Here is a 27601-nt window from a genome sequence, read left to right on the forward strand (position 1 = left end):
CTACAGTGTTCCTGTCATTCTTTTAGCATAACCTCTAAGATTTCAATCCTGGGGAGGGAAACAAAGGTTGGGAAGAGAGAAAAAGAAAGAGAGGGAGGTAGAGTTGTACTTTAACTACCTGTGGCTCTTTGTGTTTGTGTCGTCTTTCCTATGTACGCATGAGGACACGAGTCAGTGTGAGGGATGGGTGAAAAGGAAGTAATGTGGACATTTTCATGGGATCCCAAATTGTGATTAAAATATGCCTAACTCACCAGCTTAGGTACATGTCAACATGGATCCTCCTCCCCCTGCACAAACACACCAAGAGCTTGAATAAATCCTCACTTTGCAAACATGATACCCTCGTTCCAGAACTTTGTTTAGATAAACAATAGGACTCCACCTCTCAACTGGCCAGGATTTATTGAGAACCTCTTATGTGCCTATCTCTGTGCTAGGTACTTTAAAAAAAAGAATGCAAAATATGTAAAAAAAAAAAAAATATTCTCACACGAGAAAGTATTTCAGATTCTTACACAAAAAGACCTCAGCTCTTCTGATTACTAGCTGTGGGACCTTGGGCAAGAACATGTCCTGATCCTGGAACATGGCAATAATAGTACCCACCTCACAGGGTTGCTGTAAGGATTAAATGGGTTAATTTTTCTAGAGTACTTACCACATCCCAGGCACTGTTCCAGGCAGAAGCCCTTATCTTGGCTTGGTACTCCGAGAGTGTAAGGTGCTTGCAGGAAGGCAGAGAGGTGAAATAACAAGGACTAGTTGAGACTGGATGTCCATCCCAAACTGCAGACTTCTCTACAGCTGAAAGAGAAGCTTGAGGTCAGGCAGGGGTGAAAGACCCATGGGTAAAGTGAAGCCAGAAGAGCAAGGAGAAGCCTGCCATTTTCTATGGCAGAGCAATGGTGGTTGAACAAAGCCCCCTCTTTTGAGAAGCTCAGCTGTGAAGGGAAGGAGAGGGTGGCTGCTGGAGAGAGGCTTACCTTCCTCTGTTCAATCCAGCCTCGCCCTCCACTGCCTCACCTCCTGCCTCTCTTCTACCCACTGCACTCCTGACCACACCCACTGCTCTGTCTCCACAGGAACCTAATCGTCAAGTGCTCCACGGGGTCAGGAAAGGTGAGGACTGAAAAACAAGGTGAGGCTCCTCAAGTGCTCGCACAGTGCCTGACTCTTAGCAGGTCCCAGATAAGTGTTATGACTACCCCAAGTTTGGCAGCTCCATCTTTGAACTCCTTCCCGTTATTTTGCAACTCCCCTGTTTCCTGAGTTTTCTTCTCTTCTCTCAGTCTCCTTCAGCTCTCTCCTCTGAAAAACCCAAAGGCTGATAAATCCCATCATTTTGTCCCTAGACCATCACATCTACTCCCATAAATTCAGCTACACAAAACTCTACTTTGCCAGTGCCCAAATCCACATCACCAGCCCCAGTTGCTCTTCTGAGCTAGTTACCTGTATCGAATTTGTCCTCTGGGCATCTAAGTGGACATTGGATCTGTCCAGTAGACATCTCAATCTGTGCAAAACTAAAACCAATACTTCCTGTCCAAATATAGCTCCTGTTCCTCTATCCTCCTAGCAGTCATTCACTCAGGGCAGAAGTCTAGGATTCACACTTTCCCTTCATGGCCCTCCACATCTCATCAGTCCCCCCAGTATTTTATAACTCACCCCTTCTCCATCCCCACGACTGACTCAAGTTAGTCTCCTCTGGGCTTTGATAATCAAGTCTTTTGTTCATATCTCTGTTCATAGTAAACATTAAGTAAAATATGTCACCCTCCTAAGGGTGTCACCCACCTAAGAGATGTGATTCATCTCCTTGTCTCTCCCTACCATGGCAGCAAATACAGCAGGAGACATTGTGAACAAGTACTAAAATTAAGTAGATGTGGGCTTAATTCCTAGCTCTGCTGTTCAGTATTTATGCATCCTTGAGAAGTTTCCTGAAGCTCTGAGCCTGCAAGGAAGTAAAGTCCAACTGGGCACTTAGTTTCCTCATTAGTAAAATAACAGGATTGCCGTTAAGTCCCTGTCCTTCTGGCTTTAACTAACAGAAGATTTTTACAACCAGGAGAAGTGCAACAATTTGCCCAAATTTAGTAGATTGTGAGGCTTGGATCCAGAAAATCAGTCTGACTCAATGTTGGAGGAAGTCATCCTGAGTCTCACTGCTCGGTCCTTCTGCTGTAGGTTTGGCTGCTGATCTCATATAGACTTTGTGACATCCCAGATTGGGGAAGTCTAAGTAACAGTGGCCTAGTTTCTTTATAGGTGGCCCCCCACCCCCATCCCCGTCTCAAGGCTCAGAATACCATCTTCAGGTAAATGACCGGAAAGCCCGCATGAAGCTTCTAACATCTACCAGACTATGTGCAACCACACCAGCATACAGCAGCAATGCCCCTCCCCCGGACTCGGTGGGCTTCCTGCAGGAGCATCAGAGAAAGAAGAGCACCACCAAGAAGAGCACGGAGCAGAAGGAGGCTTGCAATGGGCAAGGCTCTTGAATGTGTGGTTCTGAGGGAGTGTAGGAGGAGTGTAGGGAGTAGTTGGAGGACGTGTGTGAGGAGGGGAGGGAGGAGGGGGTGATGGAGCCATTACTGAAGAGGCTTCATTCATTCTCAGGCACATGGCATGGCCTCAGTGAGAAGCAAGCCATGTGCAAGCATTCATCATGCCCCAATTGTGAATAAGATATTGACCAGCTATCCTAGACTAGAAAGATGAATAAGGATCTTTCAATGTAGTTATGTGGATGTTTACCATGAGAAATGCCTTACATCAGGAGGGACAGGGCGGGCTTCATAGTCCCAGGACCTGAACCGTCACAAATGACCCTATGCTCAGGGGATCTCAGGCTTGGTTTATGCTCTGCCGTCACCATCTTGAAAGTGTTCTTTTAACAAGAGGCATTTCCATCTTGAACTGGGACCCACAAATAATGTAGGTGGTTCTGGGGAGACATGACCTACCTGGAGCAGGCATCACAGGAAATTGCAAGCAAGCCAGACCAAATGGTAGCTAAAGGGGTAACAAATGTCTAAGGAAAAATCTGGAAAATGTCAAGTTGGCCTCATGTGCGCCTCCCCCCACCCCCCCCCAACGAAGCACCTTCTGAGATTCCTCTAAGCTAACCAGGGAGCTTTATAACCTCAAATTTGTCTTTCCTTCCTTGTAACATGAAGAAAATGCCACTATCACTATTTCAGGACAGTGGTCCACTGAGGAAACAAATATTTCTGCCTGGTGACACAGTCCTTACCAGTACTCCAGGACATCTCAGTGGCATTACCTTCCGCATTTCCCCCCAAAACAAAAATAAGGCTGCCCAGTATTGGGAATTGCTTGACCAATAAAATCTTATCACTGCAACACTCAAAGAATCTGGGTCTTTATTTGGTTCTTGCTGAAAATGAAGGCTTTGTTTTGAAGATTTTACTAGGCCAGTCATCCCTGCTGACCCCGCGTAGAGTGTGTGCAGGGCAAAGTGTCACTAGAGCTTTGTGCTTTGGACCACAGAATTCTAGGACTAGAAAAGGCAGTGAGGGAGTTTCTTTTTCCCTGTCCTTAGTATAAATGCAACTAAATCTACTTTTCCAAATTTGAGAATTCTGCCCGAAAGAACAATATGGAAACCAAATAGGCAATGATATTGTCAAGCAAGCCTTCTCTGTCTATTTTTCAAGATCCTCAAAAGACAAAGTGAAATTATTCTTGCAACCTATCTCCTCTCCTTCTTCACCCTCAACTGAGCACCATTAACAGTGGGAAGTGGAGTGTCAGCAAATCAAGTCAAAGAGCAACTGAGTTGTGATCTTTCTTGACCCAACCTTGATCAGTAGAGTTATAACAAGGCATTTATGTTAAAAATAACCCCAGAAATATTGAGTGTCTTCTCTGTCCAATGTACTCTACCAGCATGTTGGTCACAGTGCTTTGAAGTCATCAATTATGAGGGCATTGACCTTCATGCATGAAAACTTCAGTCTGTCTCTCTGGTCCTTAGGCCCTTTGAGTGGCAACTTTTCCCACTTTCATAAGGTCAGGTGTCCTCAAACTCAATGACATGACTCTTTGGCGGGTGGGATGATTTCAAGAGGGCAATGGACACTGGCATGCAGCTCTCAGAACATGAAGAGAGAAAAACAGGAAAAAACAGGCCAGAAATCTCAACAGTAGTGCCTCATGACACAGTGGGGATTAGCAGATCTGGGCTTGAGATCCAACTTTGCCTATAATTTGTGACTTTGGCCAAGTTACCCTTTGTCACCAGATCTATTTATTATGAAATTGTTCTCTAGCAACCCTCCCAATGCAAAGTTCCTCACTCCAGTTGGTAGATGGATTAAAACACATTCGTTCCTAAAGATTACATGGGGCCAAGTGATTTAATGCGTGTAATATTTTCATACCATAACAACTCCTTGATAATACCCTAAGATGTAGGCCTATTTTTGTCATATGGCTGAAGGGAGCTGTATTCCCAGAGTATTCTGGGAAGGAACAGCATCTTCTTCACTATCTTATAGATGGGGATTAAGGTCAGTGGGTGAACGGTTGTTGTTAATGTGAAAACTGTATTTGGAACCTTCTGAAACACAAAATTTGAATTTTATTTGTGTATTACCACACTATGTGGCCTTATTGTTAGTGGTGACAAAAGGAAATAGTCAAATCATTTTTCTGAAATCCAAAAATAACAAAAAAGCAAATGAGAATTTGACTTTTCACCAAATGAGAGCTTTCAATTTGTCCAGAGGACCTCCAAATTCACATCCTACCTCTAAGAAGAGTCTCTGCTTTTTCCCAGTTCTTCCTCTCCCTTTAGGATTAGATTCCTTCACTGTGATCCTAGCAGCACATGGACAAGAGAGAAAGCAAATAGAGCAGAGAGTCAAGTAGGGAAGGCAGTATGCAGTGGTGGGCAGTCTTCAGCTTGGGAATCAGCAGTCTTGGGCCCAGTCATGGCTCTTTCACTGCCTGGGTGAAGCCCTTAGATAAGCCTCTTGACCTCCCAAAGGACAGGGCCAGATGGTCCCCCAGGAGCCTCCCAGGGCCACCACCCACGTGATGAGTCTTCTGCGTTTTAGCAGCCCAATCTCTTCCTGAAAAATAGGAATTGCTTGTGGGAAAACAGTTTGGGCACACAGTCAGAAGGGATGGGAGAGTAGCCTGGAAGACAAATGGGAGAGAATCCCAACAAATCTTCAGGCAGAACCCAGACCATGGTCGGAACCAAGATGCTCCCTTGTTTCGCAGAACTGGATGGGAAGAGGCGAATGGAGTTGAGGTCCCTTCTTCCTTTTTCTCTGAAAACCACCACTTGGCCTTGGGCTCTTTGTTTCTCTTTATTGCCAACTGACACACCAGATGAGTCCCAAGCTCAGAGAGCTCTGCCCCTTGGTGACTCCCCTCTTTCAGCAGCTTCCCCCTCCACCAGCCCATCCCTGAGCTCCCCCCCCCTCCCCCCTTGCCTGCCTGAAGAGCAGCAGCAGCAGCAGCAAAGGCAGAGAAGATGGGACGTGCATGTGAACAGAGTAGAAGGTCCCCACTTCCCAGCTGAGGTCAACATCTGGAGAGACTTAGGTTTCAGAGAGGGATTCAGACTGAGTCATCAACATGTGTAAGGACTGTCAGCAACTTTTCCATGTTCCCTCTTAATAAGCCCCAATTCCCGGCCTGCTGGGAAGACTCAGCCCCAGGAAGTCCAGCCATTGGACTCCCCAGGAAAATTAATGGAGTGAGTTTGAATTGGAGAGGGGAGACGGGACCCAACTAGAGATCTGACTTCCAAAACAGTGAAGGAGCCCAAAGCCCCTTCCTAACCTAAGAAAGGGCCAATGGGAGCACTGGCCTCCAAGCCTTTCCACTGTGGCCATCCTTCTAAGAGATAAAGACACCATTCTGTCCATCCACCCTGTCTCCAGGCAAGATAACACTCAGCCCCAAAAGAGAAGGGGCTGATAGCTCTTCTTCTAAAAAGTCCAGGAATTCATAAAGTTCTCTATTTCCCAGTACCTATCAGAAAATATCTATTTCCTTTCATCAAGAAAAACAAAAACCAAGACCCACCAGGAAGCCATAGTATGGAAGAAACAGGTTTATTGGGGTGTCTCTGCTACTCTTGATCTGGGTTATTTGAAGTAGCTCATACAGCTCTTCTGTGCCTCAGTTTCTTCATCTAAAAAGAAAAACGAAAAAAGAGAGCACAGAAGAAAAGGTGAAGAGACAGTCAGCGGACTGGGGTAATAGACGGTTCTCAAGCAAAAGCCAGTTCTATGTCCACTAAAGGTCAGAGGGGAGCTCATTGTGCTCTATCTAAATTGCCATTGGCTCAGACAACACTGGGGCAGAAATGGAAAGAGAAACAGAGACAGGTAGCAGTGCCCAATGCTCAACCCTGCTGTGTCCTCACTCCGGGAAGTCTGGCCCAGAAGCCAACCCAAACACCCCCAGAGCCCCACTCCCGACTGGCCTGTGAGTTGCCCCCACACACACTGGGCTTTCCGCTGCTTGAGTTTCTCAGCATGGTGTCTGAAACTACACCTTCTCCTTAACCCTATGCAAAGGAGACTTCTTTGTTTGTTTCATCAGTTCTCAAGTCTGGCCGCCTTCTAACCTGTGATCTCAGCTTCTCCTTGGCAGAGCAGGTCTTCTGGGGATGGGAAGGATTGGAGGAGAGAAATATTATCCAGTCCCCAGGACCATTCAGAAAATGCCTCTCAAACTAAAGAGGCCGGTTCCTCTGCAAATGTTTTAGCCAGCAGGCTCAGGCATGAGAGGCCAACAGAAGGCCTGTTTAGAGATAATATTCTTTTCACCTTCCTTATCTAGAAATGCTCCCACTTAATATACAAAGCCACTCTGTCTTAAACTGTTTGTCCTCATAACACCAAAGTAGCTAGAATGAACAAATGTTTATTGACCACCTACTGTGGATCACGTCAGTACCTGTGGGAAACGAAGTAGAAATAAAGACTTCAGTCCTAACTACAAGGAGGCTACCACAAAAGTCAGAGCGGCTCAGAGATCACCAAACCCAACCAGTTTATTGACAAAGAGAGCTGAAGTCCACAGAAGTGATGTTCATGGTGCAGTCAGGACAGGAACCAAACACGCTGCCTCTTGCTGAGATCAGACTCATAAATGTGACATAACAATGTAGCCACAAGACAGGGTTTCACGTAATTAGGGCTGGTTGTTCAGACTTTGAGGACAATATTACCCATGGACTTAGGACAAATTTCAAAGGACAATGAAAATTTGAAGCCAGGAAAATCTTCCTTGGAGGGATGGGACAAAATGGGGTGGAATAGGATAGGCAGAAAAATAGGACTTTTTATTCAGCAAATTGTCCACAAATCCTGATTGGGCTCCTACTCGGTGGCAGAACTGTTCAATGTCCTGGGAATATACAGTAGTGAACACAATTTTTGAATTCCTGCTTCCATGGAGCTTACTTGTAGGAGGAACCACTAGGCTGGAGTGGACAGAAAAGTTCCCAGGATCCAAGGAGACAAGGCAGCAGCCTGATTCCTAGACCCCTCCCTCTCTGGGTGGATAACACTCTCAACAGAAGGTCTCCAGAGAGACTTGCCCGGAAACAGGAAAGTGGAAAGCGTCTCCTTTACAACGGCTTTTCAAGGAATCTGGGTTTCAAAACATGATTTGTCTTATCTCTAGACATCAGAAATACAGACAGTGGGGCTTGAACTACATTCTCTCTTCTCTTCAACCAGCTTTTGCTAAGAACTTCCCACTTGTAAGGTGCTTGGTTCCGGAATGAGGAGGATGGCAGAGGAGAGAGAAGGAGGGACAGAAAGAAGAAATAGTTATCAAATTTACTAAAATAATTTTCATAAGGACTCAATGGAAGGTATAAAGGAGGAAGAAGAAAAGGTTGATGATGAATTCATTATCAGGGAAGTTGGGAATCATGGGTGTCTCCAGCTTAGACTTCTGCTCTGAGCTCCAGACCCATATGCCAACAATCCTTCAGTATCTCTATTTGAAAATCTCAAAGGCACCTCACATCTGAAATGTCTTAGACCAAAACTCACGATCATCAGTGTCCCCATGCCTGGCCTTTATCTCAATGCGTGGCACCAGCATCCAAATAGCCACATTGCACAGCAGCAAAAGCCACACTTTTGACACCTTCTGCTCTCATCAACTAAATCTGATCCATCATCACATCTTTGTCTCCCGTCTACATCTCTATATCCCAACGAACACCCTCTCTGGCCCAGGCCAAACCATTATCAAATATTTCTCTCTCCTGAACCAGTACTATTGGCAATAGCCTCTCCCTTTAGACACTTGCTTCCTCATCAACTCATCCCCGACCCAGCAGCCTCTTATTCCATCAGGTCATCCTCTTAAACATTCTTCCATGGCTTTCCCAATGTGATTGAGCCTTGTCTAGTCTCCGCCTTGCTCTCCAACTCTATCCTGTGCCATGTTGGTATGTAATTATCCTACACTGTGTTGGGAAGTAATTATTTACTGACTTACTGTGCAGATGTCTGATCAACAGCTTTCTCCCCAACTAGGTTGAAAGCCCCCATGAACACAGAGTTTATGTCTGTTCTTATCCACCACTATTTTCCCCACACCTAAGTGCATGGCACACACTATGACCTCGATAAATATTTGCTGACAATTTTGAGATGGTTGAGAAATGGTTCTCAACCAAGGATGACGGTATGATTGCGCCCCTCCCCACAAGGCACTGTTTGGAAATATTTTTGGTTCTCTCATCTCCAGGGGCTCTACTAGCATCGAATGGGTAGAGGCCAGAGATATTGCCAAACATCCTACAATGCACAGGACAGTCCCACAAAAGTACTCAGCCCAGAATGTCAGCAGTGCTGAGGTTGAAAAATCCTGATTTAGATGAAAGAGAGGGAATATTTATATTTTCACCATATTGAATTGGATTTCCTAGAGTCAAGTCCTTATAGGCATACATTTGTAATCTCCCAAAGCTGTCAAAGAGACTCAAACACACGTGCATATACACACACTCGACAACCACTACATTTCCTACAGGCAGGAGATGCATTCTAACAGTCTCTCCCACTCCTCAGACACCAGCCCAGCACAGGGCTGGAATTTAACACCTGTCTCAGTAACACCTGTCTGAAAAGCCTCATTGAACATAAAAAGGACCTCAAAATTGAGGGTAGCCTTGAGCTGCACTAAAGGGACCCCTTATTTCACATCTATGACCAAAGTGTAACAAAGGCTGGTTACATCACAGTGGAGCCCCACCCTCCTGCTGAGCCACGCCCCTTCACAGTCACAATGGCTAAGGCCTTAAATACCCAGGCCCGCGGCCTCCCGGCCCTGCAAAGCCCCTCATTTTGGCAGAAATTACAATGTCGACCAGCCGCAAACTAAAGAGTCATGGCATGAGGAGGGGCAAGAACCGAGCTCCCCACAAGGGAGTCAAGAGAGGTGGCAGCAAAAGAAAATACCGGAAGGGCAGCCTGAAGAGTAGAAAAAGGGGCGATGATGGTGAGTGAGGGATGAGGAGGGGAGCAGTCAAACATGGGGGAACCTGCGGTCCCGGGCCTGCCCTCTTAAAGTTAGCTGTCACAGGACCCTGAAAGCTCAGCCTGAATTTCATTTCTGATGAAATTCACATTCAGGCAGGAAGAGGATGAATGTGTACCTTCTAACCCGCGTCCCTGTTGCACACATGTCCTTCCTCCACAGCCAATCGCAATTACCGCTCCCACGTGTGACCCCACCAGCGGGCTCTGCCCTGGTGGACTTCAAACAACACCAGGCAGCGAGAGGACAACCGAAGGGGGACTGCCAAGGAGACCTGAAGTCAGATCAAAGCCAGAGAGAGCCTATCATGTGGATAAAATGCCAATCGTGACGAAATGAATGTATATGTTGGCTGTTTTTCCCCAACATCTCAATAAAATTTTGAAAACTGAAAAGTATGTTTCCTTCGATCTTTTGGTTGGAAAATGGGTTCCTGAGCTGGGCAGACTTGGGGAAGAATTGGCCAGTATGAAATCATTAAACATGACTTGGAAAATATCAAAGTAATTTGTCCTTGCGACTCTCTCCCCATGTGCCCCGACTCTGGCCATGCACCATCACCATATTTAGGTCTTGCTCTCAATGTGCTATTTCCCTCCCCAATATGGAAAGGGAGAGAAAAGGAGAAATGAAGAGTGCCGACTGGGAGGCACAGGATACAGGCAGGTTTTGTTAGGTGACTTATAGCACACGGAGACACACGAAAACACGAGCTAAAGCCAAAGGCATGTGCCAGAGGTGAGAACATTCTGGGCTTCTAATTCATCTGATTGTATGGGCAGGCTTAGCAGGCTGTTAGAGGTGGGGAGATGTCTCTGTAGCTATGTTGGACTTGAGATGCACAAGACCAGAGGCAGGGACATGAGATTCAATTCAAGGCAGACGGTGCAACTCTGATGTCATAAATGAGCCTCAGGTGTGTCTGGAAGCAGGAATGACCTCAGTCTGGGTGGACCCTATTGACCATCCACAGGGAAGAACGGTTCTTGGCAGAAGCCCTGACTTTGCCCTGACCTTGGGTTCTGATATGGGTTATAACGTTTCCGGCCAGGGATCTGACACCTCCCCTCAGCATCCACCCACTCAGAAGGGGGTAATATTTTTCTTGAGTGCTTCCTGTTGCCTCAGAGGCAGTACCACGGTGGCACATGGTGGAATTGAGACTCGTATTTAAACCAAGCCACCCACAGAACCAAGCCACCCACTTGGATTCTGAGAAGCAACCAGGAAAGGGTATAAGCAGGAAGGAATGAGAGGGGCAGGAGGTTAGACGTGAAATTTCCAGCAGTGGGGGAGTGAGACATGGGACCAGGTGACGAAGCCGGGAAAGGGCAACTCCTTCTCGGGCGAGCTCTGCTGACTTTCAACAAGCCCATTGAGTTTGAGCCCCAGGGAGGGTGTAGGTACTGGGATGTTGGGAGGGGAACAAAAGATGTCTCCGTGGGTCTGATTTTAGCAGTGCAACAGAAAAGGATGAGAAGCCCAGGTCACAAAGTGAATAAAGATGTTTCCAGCTGCCTTGGCTTGTCTCCTTTCCCTAGAAATTGCACATACTGCTCCAGAGCTCAAAGTCAGCATCAGGCACACAGACACTTCAAACTCCTCAAACTTGTATTTCCCTCCTAGCAGTTTGTTTCCGCTTTGTAAAGAGGGATACAGAAAATACTTCCTCCTTAACCCTCATCTTCCATAATTTTACCTCCTAAATGTTCCTTTTGTTTGTCCCGGTTTTCTAACCAAACCCAGACTCAGATTATTCTCAAATAACCCTCCACACGTTTATAACTTCTTAGAACTGGAATCCCTCGGCAGGAATGGCCAGCACAAGAGATTGTGCCCTCCGGGAGTTCCTCTGCCTCCATGTAAAGAAAGCCTGAAGGCTCCTTGAAACACACAAAAGCCAGTTATTTTAATGTCGGCTTTTGCTGCTCTGGCTATGAATTCTACTGAACTTACTGTCGTAGGATGGGTTCTCAGGAAGCAGAGAGTAAGATGGAATTTGGGTGCAAGACGTTTATTAGAGGCCAATACTCACGAAGGAAAGAAGGAAATGCAGGATTGTGCAGAGGAAGCTGTTGAGCGAAGCATCAGCCACAGTGGAGGATAGCCAGTTAGCACGCCTTTATATCCCTGCCTGCCCAGTCAAGCTGCTCTGGTAAGGGATGAGCTTGCATGAGGCGTTCCTCTGCGCTGAGGCAGACCCGGAAGTTCATGTCAGCTGCAAGCTGTTTGCTGGACCACATGCTCCACAATCCGGGCAGAGCATGTCTGTGTCTCTTATGCTTGTGTTCTGCTACCCTGCACTGCTTCCCAGCCTCCTTTTCCCATCTCTTGACCCTGCCCGCTGCACAGCTCACCTGCTGCACCTGTGTGCGGGAGCCTTCCAGCACTTTCGTCCACAGCTCCCTGCTCTGCACCCTGCCGTCTTTCAGATTGCCAGTATGCACAAAGACAATCTCTCCCATAAGGAAAAATCAAACGTAAGGAACAAGCAACAGCAATAATGCTGAGTGTGTGAAATTTACTTCCCTCAAGAAACTTGTTATGACCAGGAAGTTGGCCTATTTCTGTCAGGATCCGGCAGAGAAGCAGATCCTGCAGAGGGCTCAAATGAAGAGACTGTGTCAACGGGACTATTCACAGAGGCAAGACAACTAGAGCCTAGCAACAGTGGCTCTAACGGGGCAAAAGGATAGTGTTACAGGAGCCCAGTGAGAGCCAAAGCTGTGTGTGTGATGAAGTGGGGGCAGCAGATGGACCCCTTGATAAAGACCGTATAGGAGATCATAGCTACTGCCAGAGTCCAGAAGCAGAGGAAACACCTGACATTTCTCTCCTCCAGCGCTCCAGTCACCCGCTGGTGCATCCATTCACCAAATTCAACTAGAAGGCAGCCCCTGGCGATGCAGAACATAACCACCAGCCCCTCGGGGCATCAAGGGCAGAGAATGTTGGAGAATTGGCAATGTAGCTAACACAACATTGCAGGCAAAATTTCTTCTTTCCTTTAGCATGCTGTTTGCTTCTCCCACTTGTTGTCACAGACCAAAGTCCCTTCAGAATTGACTGGCAGAGAGGCCCCAAACTGAGTTACTCAGGGTCTCTGAACCCTCAGTTTTAAAAGCATGTTTTCATGTCATTTGCAGGACAGTAAAATATCCAGACAAAATGTTCCAGTACAATGTTCTGTTTCAACAATTCTCAAACATTGACACAATCTAATTAATGATTGGATAGGCCTTTGGTGACCAGCCCAAGGGCAGCCAGAGCCTTTCCTGCCTCATGAATTCAGTCTCTGCCCTCTTACACAGGTTGTGGAAGAAATGGTAGTGCCTGGAAAACTCTGTTTGCAATAAGAACATTTTCCAGGCCCACATGCTGGAAATTTTCCAACCGTGGTGTTGACTTAGTTGCTGACCTCCAGGAACATTCATTCTGCGACTCTGTTGACAGCTCCCGCGGGCCCGGCACTCACCAGGCAGGCGGGCACACAGGTAAATAGCACAGGGGTCTTTTGACTGTGGTGACACTAAAAGACCACACCCTCTGTGGGCATTTTTCTCCATCTCCCCAATCAAGGAGACTTCGCTCCTCTCTCCAGTTTTCTCTGGAACTCCATGTCCTGAAGTCATCACTTACTCTGCCTTTTTGGAAAGTTGAAAAATCAAAAAAAAAAAAAGTTTAAGGATCTTGGCCACAAGCCCTTCTGGGTCACCTTGACCTTCTTGTGAACTGACTTGGATCCAATGGAACTGGTCCCAGAGGACCCGTGTGTGGGTGGCAAGAACCCAGAGGAGCTGTGGAGAGAACGCAGCTGACTCCCACCTCTCTCCCTGGGCCTGGCCAGATGACCGGGGTGGGACCGGTCCTGTCTGTGCAGCCGCAGGCAAACAGGAAGTTCTGGAGAAACGCTCAGGACTGTGCTGAGGAGGTAAAGGCCAGAACCAGTAGCTGGGAGGGGAATCTGTGTGCCCTGGGGGGAGTTGGTGCAAGTCAGATGTGGCCTGGGGCTTGGCTATTGGGGTCACCCAAAGGTTCTGACCTTTGAGACCAGAGGACAGCAGCAGCCTGGCTCTGCAATCTGAGCACTCATTTGCTGGGCCCGCCCTGGGGAAAGAACCAAACAGGGTAGGGTCTTAATCTCTGACTTCTGGGAGCACCAGGTCTCAGTGCCCGGGCCGGTCTGCTTCACCAGGTTGATGAGTGAGGAAGCAGGCTATTTCTCCTCCACAGAGCCTCTCCTCACCTGTGGACCTCCCAGCCACCCTCCCTCTGCAAACTTTCATGAGTCCGGATGTGAGATCTTTCCCTGACCTGAGCCCTCCAGCCGTCCTGCCGTTTAACCCAGTGTCCCAGAAGCGTGGCAGGTGACAGTCCTCTCCTCGCAGCATAGCACAAGAGAAAGGGTCCAGAACTGAAACGTCAGTGTCTGGATTCCATCAGAGCCAGCTCCTCCTGCTTGTGACCTTGACCCATCTATCAGTCCTCCTTTATTCCACACCCTCCCTTGGAGGTTTATTGCACACCTCCTCTCCTTCAGCTGGGGCCGTGTCATCTCTTCCCACGGCCTAGCTCCATCATCGTTGTAACCAAGCCTGACTCAGGGAGAAGGGAGTGAGACATCTCTGGGCAGCCAGCACAGTAGAAGAAGTGGATGGGCACTGGTTCTACTAGCCAGGTGAATTGTCTCACCTCCATTAGCCTCATCTTCCTTATCTGTAAAACATCAGTCATAATATCTACCTCACAGAGGGCTGATAAGAATACCAAATGCTGTAAATTAGAGGCTCTGAGTAAGTTGGCTGCCTGCTCCTCTATCCCTCTGAGCTGGCTTTTTAGGTATCATTGTGCCTGTCTGGCCCTGACTCATGACCCTGCTTCACACTGTAGCCTCAGGATGCCACACCACCTGAGGCCGGGCCCCGTCCCTGTGGACAGACTTCCCCGAAGGTGCCTACTTGCTCTGCAGAGAGCTCCGGACTCCCATTGTGACCTAGACTTCCCTCTCCTGACCCTTTGCCTAGGCCAGCTCCTGAGATCAGGAAGCACCTGCCTCTCCCTGTGGCTGTTCTGCTTCCCCATAAAATGTAGGAGTTGAGGATGATCTTCTCTCTCCATCTAGACCGTAGACTCCTGGGAGCAGAAGCTCAGCAGGAGGATCACATCAGGACACAGAAATAGCCATTGTTTTTTGGGAAGCCAATCAACGAACCCACTTCTCAACGCAAAATGTAGTAAAAAATAAAATCTGAGTAGGGGTGTTGGTGAAAAGACCAAGCATGGATTAATAAACTCACTGATTAGGGTCAGGTTTATTTTTTTCCATTAGCAGCAGGCAAGCATTTCTGTCATTAATTAGCTACAAGGTCCTCAGGTCGAACACGTGGATGGCTTTTCTTAAAAAACATAAAGACCCTCAATTTCACGATGCGCAGGGCTCCCCCTCCGAAGTGCCTCACTGTGGAAGCTCTCGCGAGGGGAGCGCTTCTCAACAGGACTAGAAACGGGCCTCGGTTTATTGACTTACCGTTTCCTTCAGGGACACACAAGAACAGTATCACACAAGGTGCACATAAATGCTCCTGAAACATTCCCGTGCATAGAATCACCTGGAACCAATCTGATAAAATGCAGATTCTGACTCTGTAGGTCCAGGCTGGGCCGGAGATTCTGCATCTCTAGGAAGCTCCCCAGTGGCGCTGATGCAGCTGGTCCAGGGACCAGCCTGTGAGTAGCGAGGGGACATGGGACACTGGCTCAGAGGCCTAAAGAGCAGGCCCAAGCTGGGCTCTGCCCAAACTTCTGAGCTAATTCATTACCCCTTTTTGGGGGCTCTCTCTAAGATCCCTTCCAATTCTTTAAAAAAAAAAGTCATAAAAGTCTAAAGGATAACATTCAAGAAATGTAGCCCAGCAGCCACCATGTCCCCGACTTCTTCTCTCCTAGGGGTGGAAAGCAGTAATGTCATAGAGTGTGGTTAGAGGGCTGGCTCTGCCACCTCTGAACCCTGGGCCCCAGCACCATGGGGATGGTACTTCCCAGGGACAGAAGAAAGGAGAGAAGAGATGAGAAACAGCTCTGTGAACAGTGAGGCCCCTCCCACCCTTGCCACCTTGGCATCCAGAGCCTTCCCCTTTTCCTTTTCAATTTGCCAGATCACGGCCCACCTGCTGCCCAAAATGTGCACCCGTTTGCATTTGATTGAGAGCAACAGAAACAGATTCCAGATAACTTAAAAGAGGGGGAAATGGACCGGTAGGATGTAGAATTGCTCAAGAACAGAAGGAAAAGATGGACAACTGGGCCTCACCATGGGAGCCAGGCAGGAAGCAGACAGCAACTCAAGGGCGCTCTCTTCGCATCGAAGACTCCAATTGCTTTCCATTCTTACATCACTCCCTGAAAAATTCTGGGACCCAGGAGAGAGAAAATGATGGCCAAGCTTGTGTTGCAGTGGGCAGGGTTGGTCCTGAAAGAAAAACCAAGGGACTACCACCAAAGAAGGGGTGATGTAGGCCGGGCTGCCAGGTACAACAATGTCTACAGCAGAATGCAAGAAATGACTGCCCTGAAAAGCAAGCAGTTCCAGGGCACTCACTCCATGGGGTAAAAGCTTAGCAGCTGAGCACACAACAGCAACTCTTTGGAATTCCTGAATCTGTGAACACCCTTATACTACACAGCTTTTCCTGTAAAATTGTCATCTTAGCACAAAGAATTTGCTTAAAACATATAACATACGTTTGACTTTCACTGCCAGAACCAGAAGTTGGCTTCATTCTCAACTTCATTTCTTTCCCCACGTAGAACATTTTCATCACGTTGAAACAGTTAACAGCAATGGGAAAGACTCACAGAGCCACGTGCATGGCTGCTGCTGGCAAGTGGGAAGGCCCGTTCGCAGGTGTGCATGTTTTATATTTAAAAAGTAAATATTTTACTTCAGCAGAAGTAAACATGCCTGGGAGTCATCGATTCCAGGGAAGGTTCGAGAGGGAGGCTGTGATCTCCAGGAAAGTCAAGAGTACAGTGAGGCAAATTTGGGGTGCATGGAGGAGGCCCTGGCCTCATGGGGACTCCATCTTCCCCAGCCTGACTCCTAAGAGGATTTCCCTCTTTCCTTCCTTCCACTCCAGAGGTCTAGGAAGCAAGACGTGTTCTGGCTGATCGAGCAGATGGAAGCTTCAAGGGTTTGGGTTCACGCCATCCAGTAATGGGAGCCACTGGCCACATGTAGCTACTGAGCGCTCACAGCGTGGCTAGTTCAAATGGAGATGTGCTCTCGCGGTAACATACAGACTGGCTTTCAAAGACTTAGCATGAACAAAAGAATGTAAGCTATCTCAGTAATAATTTTTTACATTGATTGTATGTTAGAACAGTATCTCAGACACACCAGATTAAATAACTAACGTTAATTTTATGTGTTTCTTTTTTGCTTTTTAAAATGTGGCCACTAGAAAATTGAAAGTCACAAATGTGACTCACATTATATTTCTATTAGACAGAGTTGGCCTAGGGGCCCCAGGATTTTCAGAGCTCAGTGACGCCCAGACTTTCTGCTCTTTTCATTTAGAGCAGAGCCTACTAGTCAGGGCCTGTTCTAAGCAAGCACTGCAGAGAGATGAATATAACCCGTCATCAACTTTCACCTACCCTCTATCACACGCACACAATGTCTTCTGTCTTGATTAATTTAATCATCTGCGTCTAAAGTTTGGGAAGTGGTTCCTGTGTTCTGTTGTGTTATTCTTGTTATTCTTGTGGTCATTCTTTTTGTCCCAGGTGTGCCTAAATAATTGCCTCTCTGGATGTCTGGGGTCAAAATTGCCCACCACTGTATAGCTGTATATTTCTACCCATAGAGAACTTTTGGCTCCTGGTGAACGGACTCAATGTACAAAAGTAAAAGATGTTTTGTTTTTCTGCCATATCAAGTTCTATATGTCACACACACATGGGAGGGGAGATAACTTGACATCTAATTATCATCGTGGTCTATTCACATCTCGACTTGCTAACTCACACACAGACACACACACACTCACACTCATAAAGACAAAAAGTAGAGAAGAAAAGTTCAAGAGAGTGGCATTCAGCTTTAAATTCTAACTAGGTTGTTTTCCATATATTTATTTGAAATAGAATTTTAGAAATTTTTACACCTAGGAATAATAATAATAATGGCAATACACTTATGCTGGATACTCTCCTAAGAGCCTTATACATACTAACTTCTTTCGCCCTCATCACGCTCCCATGAGATACTATAATGATTTCTGTTTCAAAGATGAGAAACTGAGGCACAGAAAGATCCGAGGATTTGTCCAAGGTCACATGGCTGGGGAGCAGCAGAGCTGGGATTTGCACCAAGCTGTTGGCTGCGCATCTGTGCACTTAACCGCTGGGCTGTGGCCGTTGTTTTGCAGGTGGAGGAACTGAGGCCCAAAGACTGGAAAAGACACGCTTGAGACGGCCCAGTTATTGACGGAGGCTGGACTAGAGCAGTTTTCTGCTGCCCCCCACGTTGCTCCAGCCTCCCCAAAACAGACCACGTCAGTGTCCAAAATGAAGGGGGATTTTGATGGGAGCACACTACTATGCTTGGGGGTGGGAGACAGGAAGGAGGAGAAGCAGATAACACTCCTCATCTCTCTTGACCCCTAAGGGCAAGGCCAGTTGATTCAAACCCTAAGCAAGGAATTATAACAGAAAAACCAAAGGCTTTGGCAGCAGCCAGTTTTAGACTCAGATCTTGCCACAGTTTTGTGAACTTGAACAAGTTATGCGACTTCTCTGAGCCTCTGTCACTTGCTGGGTAAAACTGATTGAGGACACCTTCTTCTAGGGTCTCCGTGAGGATCTGCACAGGATCCATATGCAAAACCACTCACACCCAGTGCGTCAACGCAGCATGAGCACTTCATGAATATCAGCTCCTCTTCAGACCACCCCTGCCTTCAGCTTTAGCTGGAGCCAAACGGGGCCCCTGAAGGTTCTGCAAAAGGGTCTATACTGGAGTAAAATAAGCATGTAGTTCTAGAGGGGTGGCCCGAGGGACTGAGGAGCAGAAACTTCCATGCTGTTCTTGACATAGCAAATCAGGCAAGGGTTACCACCATGAGAAGCTGCCCACAGCCTCACTCAGCATTGCTAGAAAGAAAGGAGAGGATTGTGAGCTCTAGCCTGAGTCACAGAAGCTCTTTGTGTGTCCCAGGAGAGGGGAGGGTGGGGCCTCCGGCTGGGGGAACAGTGGTGGGCGCAGTGATCCAGCAGCCTGGATATCATCTAAGAAAAACTGGCCTGATGCCCAGCCTGGGGTTTTGCAAGGGCCAGTGAAGGCGCCCCGTGAAGTGGGGACAGGTGTGGACAAAGAGCAAAGATTCAGAAAATGAGAGGTGTCTCTTTCTTATTTCTTTTAGCTTGCAGTTCAATTAATTAAAATTCATTTTCAAAGCTATTTGGGCTTAAAGAGGTCCACTTCCACGCCTCAGTTTCCTCAGCTGAAAGACAGACTCAGAATGTCTTAGGGCCCCCAGAGGACCGTCCCAGGGCCATCTTCTCCATGTCCCTGCACCTCACCCCTAATAAACAGATGGAAGCCAATGGGTGAGACCCAAGGCTCCCAGAGACAAGAGAGTACCTTCCCTTCTAGGTCTACCTCGCTTTCCATGGATTCTGACACAAGGTAGCTAAGCCAGAGACCAAGGGGAGGCCCCCCTCTGGAAAGAGACCTCTTTCGTTTCTCACTGTCACCTCTTTAACATTCCTCCCATAGTTTGAAGCACGGTTCCAAGAATAGTTTCCTAATTAACGCAACCAGAAATGAATGGGCTTTATCACCTCTCAATTTCCAGCTCACTGTGCTTGCCCTAATAGAAGTCCTCACTGAACACAACAGTATTATAGCTACTGGGGTGTGGTCTCATGACCCTAGTGGAGTATAATTTCCCTGAAGACAGGACCATCATCTGCTCTGTCTCTTTCGTGATGCTCTCTACAATGCCTCTCAGTTTGCAACAATATCCTCCCCACCGAATCAATGGCAGTTTATTGAATGTCTACTCTGTATGAGAACTGTATTTATGCTTTCCCACATCCATCCAGGGCGGCAGCCAGTGTTCCGTAAACGTCTACAGGGTGAAAGGCCATGATGCTAGAGCTGGTCCTTAAGTTGGAAGAGTGATCCCGGGTATCATTTGTGCCCTTCAGGATACATGCCCATAAGGGGAGCAGGGCATCAACACTAAAGAGGCAGGGGTTCACCAAGGGTGTGTTAAGTACCTCAAAGATGCGAACTATTGTCCGGGGCCCTTCTGGGTGTACACCAGGAGTTCCCAATTTTGCTCAGTCCACAACACCTGAATTCTAAATGTATCAATTTGGCCAAAGAGGGAAGAGGGGTCTCCATTAACTCAAACTGGTCCTCAGGCCTGGACACAACCACAAGGGCGGCACCGTGATGTTTTGTGCTGTGCTACACTGGGTTTCCAGCCCCCAGTACAGTGCCTGGCACATAATAGTTGCTCACAGACATGCATTGAATGGACAGATGGTTGGGTGGAGGTGATGCTGCTGACAAGGGACCACAAACGTCTCCCACAAGGAGGAGGAAGAGAAAGAAGAACAGTGCAGTTAGAAGTCACTTTAGAGTTCTTTTAGACCAGATTCTTATGTTTAGATAAGAAAATGAGAGCCAAAGTGGCACAATGGAGTGGAAAAGAGCACTGAACCAGAGTTTGAGAGACATGAACACCCTGGTTCTCACACAAAAAAGAACTGTTAGTAGAGGGTGCTGTCAGGGCAGCTGTCTTTAGCACTCCCTCCCCACCGCCAGAACTGGGATAACCTCTTCCTTAAATGCATTTGTTAGATACTTGAATTTATTAAGGATCCATTCCTTCTCAGTTACGTGCTACATTTTTCATTGAGGCTGCAGTGGCTCTCATTGCAAATGCAGCCACCTGGTGACAGCGAATTCGTATTTGAGAAAGCTGGTCAGAAGAGGGTTGAGTTCTGATCTGGAGAGCTGGCCGGGCCCAGAAAAATCTAAGGCTGTTAGAACAAAATAAAGAGATTCTGCCTCGGGAAGGGATGGGGCGGAGGAAGGAGTGTCATTCAAACCTCAGACTAACACTCATCTGAGCTGAGAGAGCAAACGTGAGGGACTTGCTCCCTCCCAAGTGCAGGTCTGAGGAAGAGAGGAATGCAGAGGGTTCCGCTGGCAGGGCTAAGAGAGTCAACAACCAGCCCGCAGGGGCCAGGTGGCAGCTGGGAGAAAAGTTCGGACTTGCTTTTGGGAAGATTTATACCTAGAACACCCCTGGAAAGAATCTGGCATCCTCCGGACTCAGGATGAGGAAAGGTGGCAGAGCTAACCAGAATGAAACACAAGATTGACATTTTTTATTCTGACCTGTGGTAAGTCATACCAAGCTATGTGTCTATAAATCATCCTCCAACAGATAGACTGTGTACTGAGATTTTGAGTCTTAATCAGAAAACTGAGAGCGGTATCATGAGGCTAATTCTCATCAAGGAAACTTTAGATTTAGAACGTGAGTGAGGAGTCGCTTCCTGGTTCAAAGTCTAGTCAAGGAAGAAAATTGTGACAGGTTCAACAATGCAGCCAGCAAGTCATGCAGGCACCCATACACTGTGAGAGGAACCACGGGCTGCATCTGGGCTGTGCAGGCAGAAACTCAGACCCCAAGACTTTTGAAACTTTGGAGGGTAGAAATTGAAACCAAAAAAAAAATTCAAAAACTGATCTATTAAAAATGCAAATAGGCAAGTTCTTAAACTCAGAAATGTCACCTCTAGACATTCTAAAGAAATCTTTACATCTTCACGCAGGAAGTGTTCAATAATAATCATAGCAGTATTGAAAGTTAACAAGGCTCTTTCACATAAAGTGCCTTAAATAACAAAAGTGGGCCTTCTGTAAAGTCTAATAAGGGTCTCCCCTCTTTTTGTACACTCTAGGAGACCAGTCAAAGAAAGTAAGATACATCTACACCATGATAAATTCTACAGCAGTTAAAAAGTGGATATGTACGTGCATGGATCCAAACATACATATGTACGCTGACTTGGAGAGCCAAGACATATTAGTAGATGGGGGGAAAAGCAAGTAGCAAGACAATACATACAGTATGATCCCCTTTAAGAGTAAGAGCAAAGAACTTTTTATAAGTAAAAATAAGGGGGGTGTGTATAAACACATATACATTATATATACAGATATACAAGCACACACATATATACAAACACACACATAAGTTTATACATTTTTTTCATATTTGCACCAAGCTGTTGACAGTGATCATCTCTGGGGAGAATGAAGTTAAGTGGTGAACAAAGAGGACCTTTGATTTATCTATATTGTTTCAATTTTATTACACATTACTTCTATATTTAACCTTTTTTTTTAAATTTCTTCAAGCTGGAAGCAATTTCTATCTGGCACGAAATGGAAGCGTCAACTGCCCTTTAGTATAGAGAGTCTCTTTGTTCTCAGGAAATCTCCCAAATGAGGGTTTTAATGATTAAATGGAAAGTAAAGACTGGCTTCTGGTCTAGAGATGTGGTTGCCGGGAGGAAAAGGTCTTCGGGAGGGGGGTAATATTCCCTGTGTTAATATGGCCCCAGGTTGGAGCAGAGCTGATTGAAGCAAGAAGTTTGTGAGAACAAGTGTCCTAGCTGAGCAAGAATGAGGCCCAGAGGCATGGTGAGGCATTTCTCTCTCACATAACAGCAGCACGCTCTGGGTTTGAGCTCCTGTGGCTAGAAGTTGGAGGACAAGAGGCTTGGAATATTTTCATAGGATCTTTCATGAGACTCTGGCTGTAAGCTGTGCTCTCTCTGTGCCCAGGTGACCAAACGAAGCCCTGAGTCATAAGATGCCCTTCCTCTGTGCCTGCGTGGAAGCGCTCCTGGACTGAAGATGGGTGGCTATTGTGAACGGCATCTTTTTCCCATTGTATTTTTCATTACTTATATGCAATAAAGCTCTAGATTTTTATATATTTATTTTGTATCTGGCTACCTTCCTGATCTCTTATGAGCTCTCATAGATTCATTCTCTCAATTTTTTAGGCATTCCATCTGTTATGGGCTGAATTGTGTCCTCCACTCAACAGCCTTTGCATACAGAAGCCCTGACCCTGGTACTTCACAGCCTGACTGTATTTGGAGTTGAGGTTTATAAAGACGTGATTAAGTTAAAGTTAGGCCTTTAGGGTGGGCCTTAATCCAGTCTGACTTGTGTCCTTATAAGAAGAGGGAATTTAGACACACAGGGTATGTGTGCACAGAGGGACAACCATGTGAAGAGGCAGCAAGAGGGTGGCCATCTGAAAGCCAAAAAGAGAAGCCTCAGAAGAAACCAAACCTGCGGACACCTTGATCTTAGACATCCAGACTCTACAACCATGAGAAAGTAAATTCCTGCCATTTAAGACACAGTCTGTGGGATTTTGTTATGTCCCCCCTAGCAAACTAATGCACCATCGTACAATGAGAAAATAACAAGAATTGTGGCTGCTCTTCCTCCATAGTTCTACCAGTTATTTCTGTTTCCTGCCTTATCACATTGGCTACCAAACACATTCTTTCAAAGTTTAGGGTGCATGAGGAGGGAGATCCACATTCAGCTTTCTAACAGGCCCATTTTTAGGAGTTAAGTCACCCTATATGAAAGCATCTTGTTGACTTTGAAGGATATTCCATTTCATTCAATAAGTCCTATGAAGTTGGCATTGTTATCCCAGTGATCAGGTGAACAGGTTGAGGCTCCATGGGGGTGAGTGACTTGTCTAGGATTATAGGTCATAATTAGACTCAGGTTTTCAGATTCTAAATCAACTGCCTTGCTTTTTCTATAATATCCACCAAACAACAATAGTGAAGAAAGAAAATTTTATATTAGGGGAAAAGAAGTGAGTATTTAGCAACCATTTGTACGATTACTTCTTTCTGGAGTTTAAAGTGTACTTTCTGCCTCTAACTCTTGTCTTCTCTTCCTTGAGGAGAAGAGTGTTTTCTCCAACTCAAAAGCAGAGCAGAGTAGCCATGTAACAGAATACCCATCTCCTAAGTTTCGTCTTTCCTAGACCTTTCTGCTATATTGCTGCAGGAGGCAGCAAATAATAGTGAAAAGTATTCAGCATGGTAGGCAGTTTCTAAGACGGCTCCTAAGGATTCCTGCCTCTTGATATTCAGGAGCATGGGCTATACACAGGGACTTGCTTCAATGAATGGGATGCAGCACAGTGATGCTTTGTCACTTCCAAGTTTAGGTTAGAAAAAGACTTTGGCTTCTGTCTTGCTCACCCTCTCTTGCTCTCTTACTTATTCACCCAGACAAAAGCCAGCTGCCACACTGTGAGCTGCCATATGGAGAATGATATATGGTGAGGAACTTAGGGAGGCTTCTGGCCAATAGCCAATGGGGAACTGAGGATCTTGGCCCAGCGGCCTGTGAGAAACAGAACCCTGACAAGTGAGCTTGTTGCGTGAGCTTGCAAGCAGATACTCTCCCAATCAAGCCTTCAGATGAGAATGCAACCCCTCCTGACGCCTTGATTACAGCATCATGAGAGGCTGAGCCAGAGGACCCAGTTAAGACACACCCGTTTTCCTGATCCACAGAAACTGTGAAATACTAGGTGTTCATGGCTTTAAACCACTAAGTTTTGGGGTAATTTCTTACACAGCAATAGATAACTAATACATTCAGCCTGGAAGTAAAGAGGCCTGAGTCTTAGTCTCAGCTCTACCAGTAGGTTACAATGACCTCTTAGGCTACTGCTTTTTCCCATCCCTGGGAATCAATCAGCCTCCTCTCCTGGAAATGAGGAGTGTGGGAGAGACGGTGTCTAAAAATCTTTTCCAGCTCTCAAACTTTCTAAGTCTACGACTATTCCTGGCACAATCTCCCAAATCTTCTCCTATGCCCCACCACCACTACTACACCCCTGCCATGCCCCATCCCCCTCCAGGCCCTCAGCCCTTCCTTAGGGCTCTGCCCTCCCCGTTTTTTTCAATCCTGCAGTGAAAGAGAAAAGATCTTACTGGGTCAAAAAGGCCCAGCCCCTGTAGTGTAGCAAAGACCTTGACTAGAACTCCAGGAGCTGAAGCAAAAGGGGACGATGCTTCTATGCACCATTAATTGCTCTCATCTTTTACACTCTCAGTGACTGCTACCAACGGCCATGCTTCAGCCCTCAGTTCCCTCTTCAACTTTTATGAGACCCTGTCACATGTGCTTCCATGTTCCTCTGAAGGAAGCTCCAAAAGACCCCAAAAGCCTGCCACCTGTCTTTAGAAAACAACTGGGCCCAGAGTCAGCCCAGCACAGTGAGCTGAGGAAATGGCATCTTCGAACCAGGCCCCTCCACCTAGAATACTGACATAGTGCTTTCTCCAGAACATCTGGTTTGTTTCACAGGCCGGGGAGGAGGCAGAGATCTTCCGGAGGGAGAGGCCTGGTGGGGGAGTTTGGACTCCGGACTTCAAACCTCTGTGATGCTGCTGGATTGTTTGATTGACGTGGAACACGATCCGACTCTAAGCCTCGGTCTACCTTCCTACAAAATGGAGAGAAATCTCTAAGAGATTTCTGCCTCTCTTAACATGCATCTCTGGCAATTTCACTAAAGTCTTTCCTCCTACCCACACTCTACAACCCTTTCCTCATACCCTCCCCTTCAAACCTCCCCTCTAAACTAGAAGGCTTTCCATCTCCAAGAGAAAGAATGAGAGAGAGAGAGCCTGCTTCCTTAAGACAGTAAGCATGGTAAAAGAAAGCTGTTAGTGAGAAGTAAATACAGAATCCCTCCCTCTACTGCCCTCTGGTTCCACTCTTTTGAGAACACTTGTTCAGGGGACCCAGTATAATCACCTGGTGGCCATTTGCATTCTCTAGACAAGGAAAATGAGATACAGAGAAAGAATTAACTTTTAAAAAATGCATTTTAATTATTTCTCACTCCACCTGCCTCCATGAAAGTAATCAAAGAGGCTAACTGATTCATTCATGTTCAGAAGAGTATGTGCCAGAAGAGGTCATGCATCTACCTGCTGTCTCTTTTGACAGCATGTAAAAGAAAATCTGATTCAAAAACCTTAACCTTATTTGCTGGTTCACCTAATTAAAAAGATGAAAGGTATACTGGCTTCAACAGTTTTACTTAGAACCTATTCTCTTTCTGTATCTCTGCCTAACTTCAACTTCATCTTAACACTGCTTTGCCTACTGTTCTTAAGATGGCTGCCAGCAGCTCCCCAAGTCACGAGCTCCCTCATTCACATCTAGAAGGAATGTAGGAGCATCTTTGTCGCAGCATTCATAACAAAAGTCCTAAAACTCACTTGGACTTGACTACCTTAAGCCACATGTTGTTCCAGGATTGATCATCACTGGCAGGGCATAGGGGATCCTATTTAACCAAGCCCCCACTGAGCCAACAGCAAAAGCACCTCCCCTGAACCACTTGAATTCCCAAATAAAATTGAGGCCTTTGAGAAAGAAGAAGGGAAAATGGATGCTGAGAAGATAACCAGCTAGAATCTGCTATAGATACAAAGTGGTTCTTCAGATTCAGAGCCCCGAGATTGGTTGGTTGTGTTTAACACTTCATTTTTTAGTGCAGTTTTAGGTTCACAGCAAAATCAAGAGGAAGGTATAGAGATTTTCCATATACTCTCTGCTCCCTCACGTGAAGAGCCTCCCCCGTTATCGACATCCCCCACGAGAGTGGTGCATTTGTTACAACTGATGAATCTGCATTGACACATCATAATCACTCAAAGTCTGTAGTTTACGTTAAGGTTTACTCTTGGCGTCGCGTATTATGTAGATTTGGACAAATGTGTAATGACATGTAGTCATCATTATAGTATCCTACAGAGTATTTTCACTGCCCTTAAAATCCACTGTGCTCCACTATTCGTCTCTCCCCAACCCCCTGCAATCACTGATCTCTTTACTGTCTCCATAAATTTGCCTTTTCCAGAAGGCCACATAATTGAAATCATACAATATGTAGCCTTTTCAGATTGGCTTCTTTCACTTAATAATATGCATTTAAGTTTGCTTCATATCTTCTCATGGCTTGATGGCCAATTCTTTTTAGTATTGAGTAATATTCTATTGTTTGTATGTACCACAGTTTGTCCATTCACCTACTGAAGGACGTCTTGGTTGTTTCCAGCTTTTGGCAATTATGAATAAAGTTGCTGTAAACTTCCATGTTCAGGTTTTTGTGTGGATGTCAGTTTTCAATTCCTCTGGGTAAATACTAACGATGTTGGATCATATGGTAAGAGTATGTAAGATCATATGGTAAGAGTAAGAAACTGCCACTGTCCAAAGTGGCTGTACCATTTTGCACTCCTAAGTCCTACTAGCAAAGAGTGAGAGCTCCTATTGCTCCACATCCTCACCAGCATTTCAGGTTGTCAGTGTTCTGGATTTTGGCCATTCTAATAGGTGTGTAGTGGTATCTCATTTTTTTTTAATTTGCATTTTCCTAATGACATATGCTGTAAAACATCTTTTCATATGCTTATTTGCCATCTGTATATCTTCTTTGGCAAAGTGACTATTAAGAGTTTTTGCCCATTGTCTAATCTGGTCGTTCATTTTATTATTGTTGAATTTTAAGAGTTCTTTGTATATTTTGGATAACAGTTCTTTATCAGATGTGTCTTTTGGTAAGTATTTTCTCCTAGTCAATGGCTTGTCTTCTCATTCTCTTAACGTTGTCTTTTATAGAGCTGATCTTTTAATTTTAATGAGTCCAGATTATCAATTTTTTCTGTCATAGACATGCCTTTGGTGTTACATCTAAAAAGGCATTGCCATACTCAAGGTCATCTAAGTTTTTTTCTGTTACCTTATAGGAGTTTCATGGTTTTGAATTTCACATTTATATCTGTAATCTATTTTGAGTTAGTTTTTGTGAAAGGTATAAGATCTGTGTCTAGATTCATTATTTTGCAGGTAGATGTCCAGTTGTTCCAATACCATTTG

General features: G+C 46.0%; 1 protein-coding gene and 1 long non-coding RNA gene across 11 annotated transcripts in view; one reads left to right on the forward strand and one right to left on the reverse strand.

The window, feature by feature from the left end:
• Window positions 1–27601, reverse strand: part of LOC123278507 (uncharacterized) — an 88250-nt gene that overhangs the window by 29614 nt on the left and 31035 nt on the right. For 6 of the 10 annotated variants that reach the window (XR_011495572.1, XR_011495565.1, XR_011495569.1 and 3 more), the window contains 4 exons: window positions 15875–16033; window positions 6079–6187; window positions 4788–4857; window positions 662–807 (listed from right to left, as the gene is read on the reverse strand). This is a non-coding gene — a long non-coding RNA (uncharacterized lncRNA). The remainder of the gene's footprint in view (window positions 1–661; window positions 808–4787; window positions 4858–6078; window positions 6188–15874; window positions 16034–27601) is intronic. The other 4 variants (XR_011495566.1, XR_011495573.1, XR_011495567.1 and 1 more) reach the window with 3 other exon arrangements.
• On the forward strand, window positions 8897–9574 carry TNP1 (transition protein 1). Its single transcript, XM_070489142.1, has one exon. It carries the CDS (start codon window positions 9387–9389, stop codon window positions 9531–9533), a length of 147 nt encoding a protein of 48 aa, XP_070345243.1. The 5' UTR covers window positions 8897–9386; the 3' UTR covers window positions 9534–9574.

Source organism: Equus asinus, chromosome 19 (assembly GCF_041296235.1).
Source record: "Equus asinus isolate D_3611 breed Donkey chromosome 19, EquAss-T2T_v2, whole genome shotgun sequence".
NCBI lineage: Eukaryota > Metazoa > Chordata > Mammalia > Perissodactyla > Equidae > Equus > Equus asinus.

Bases quoted from the DNA above. Each gene is read 5' to 3' on its own strand.
- TNP1 (XM_070489142.1), top strand. From the start codon at position 9,387: ATGTCGACCAGCCGCAAACTAAAGAGTCATGGCATGAGGAGGGGCAAG.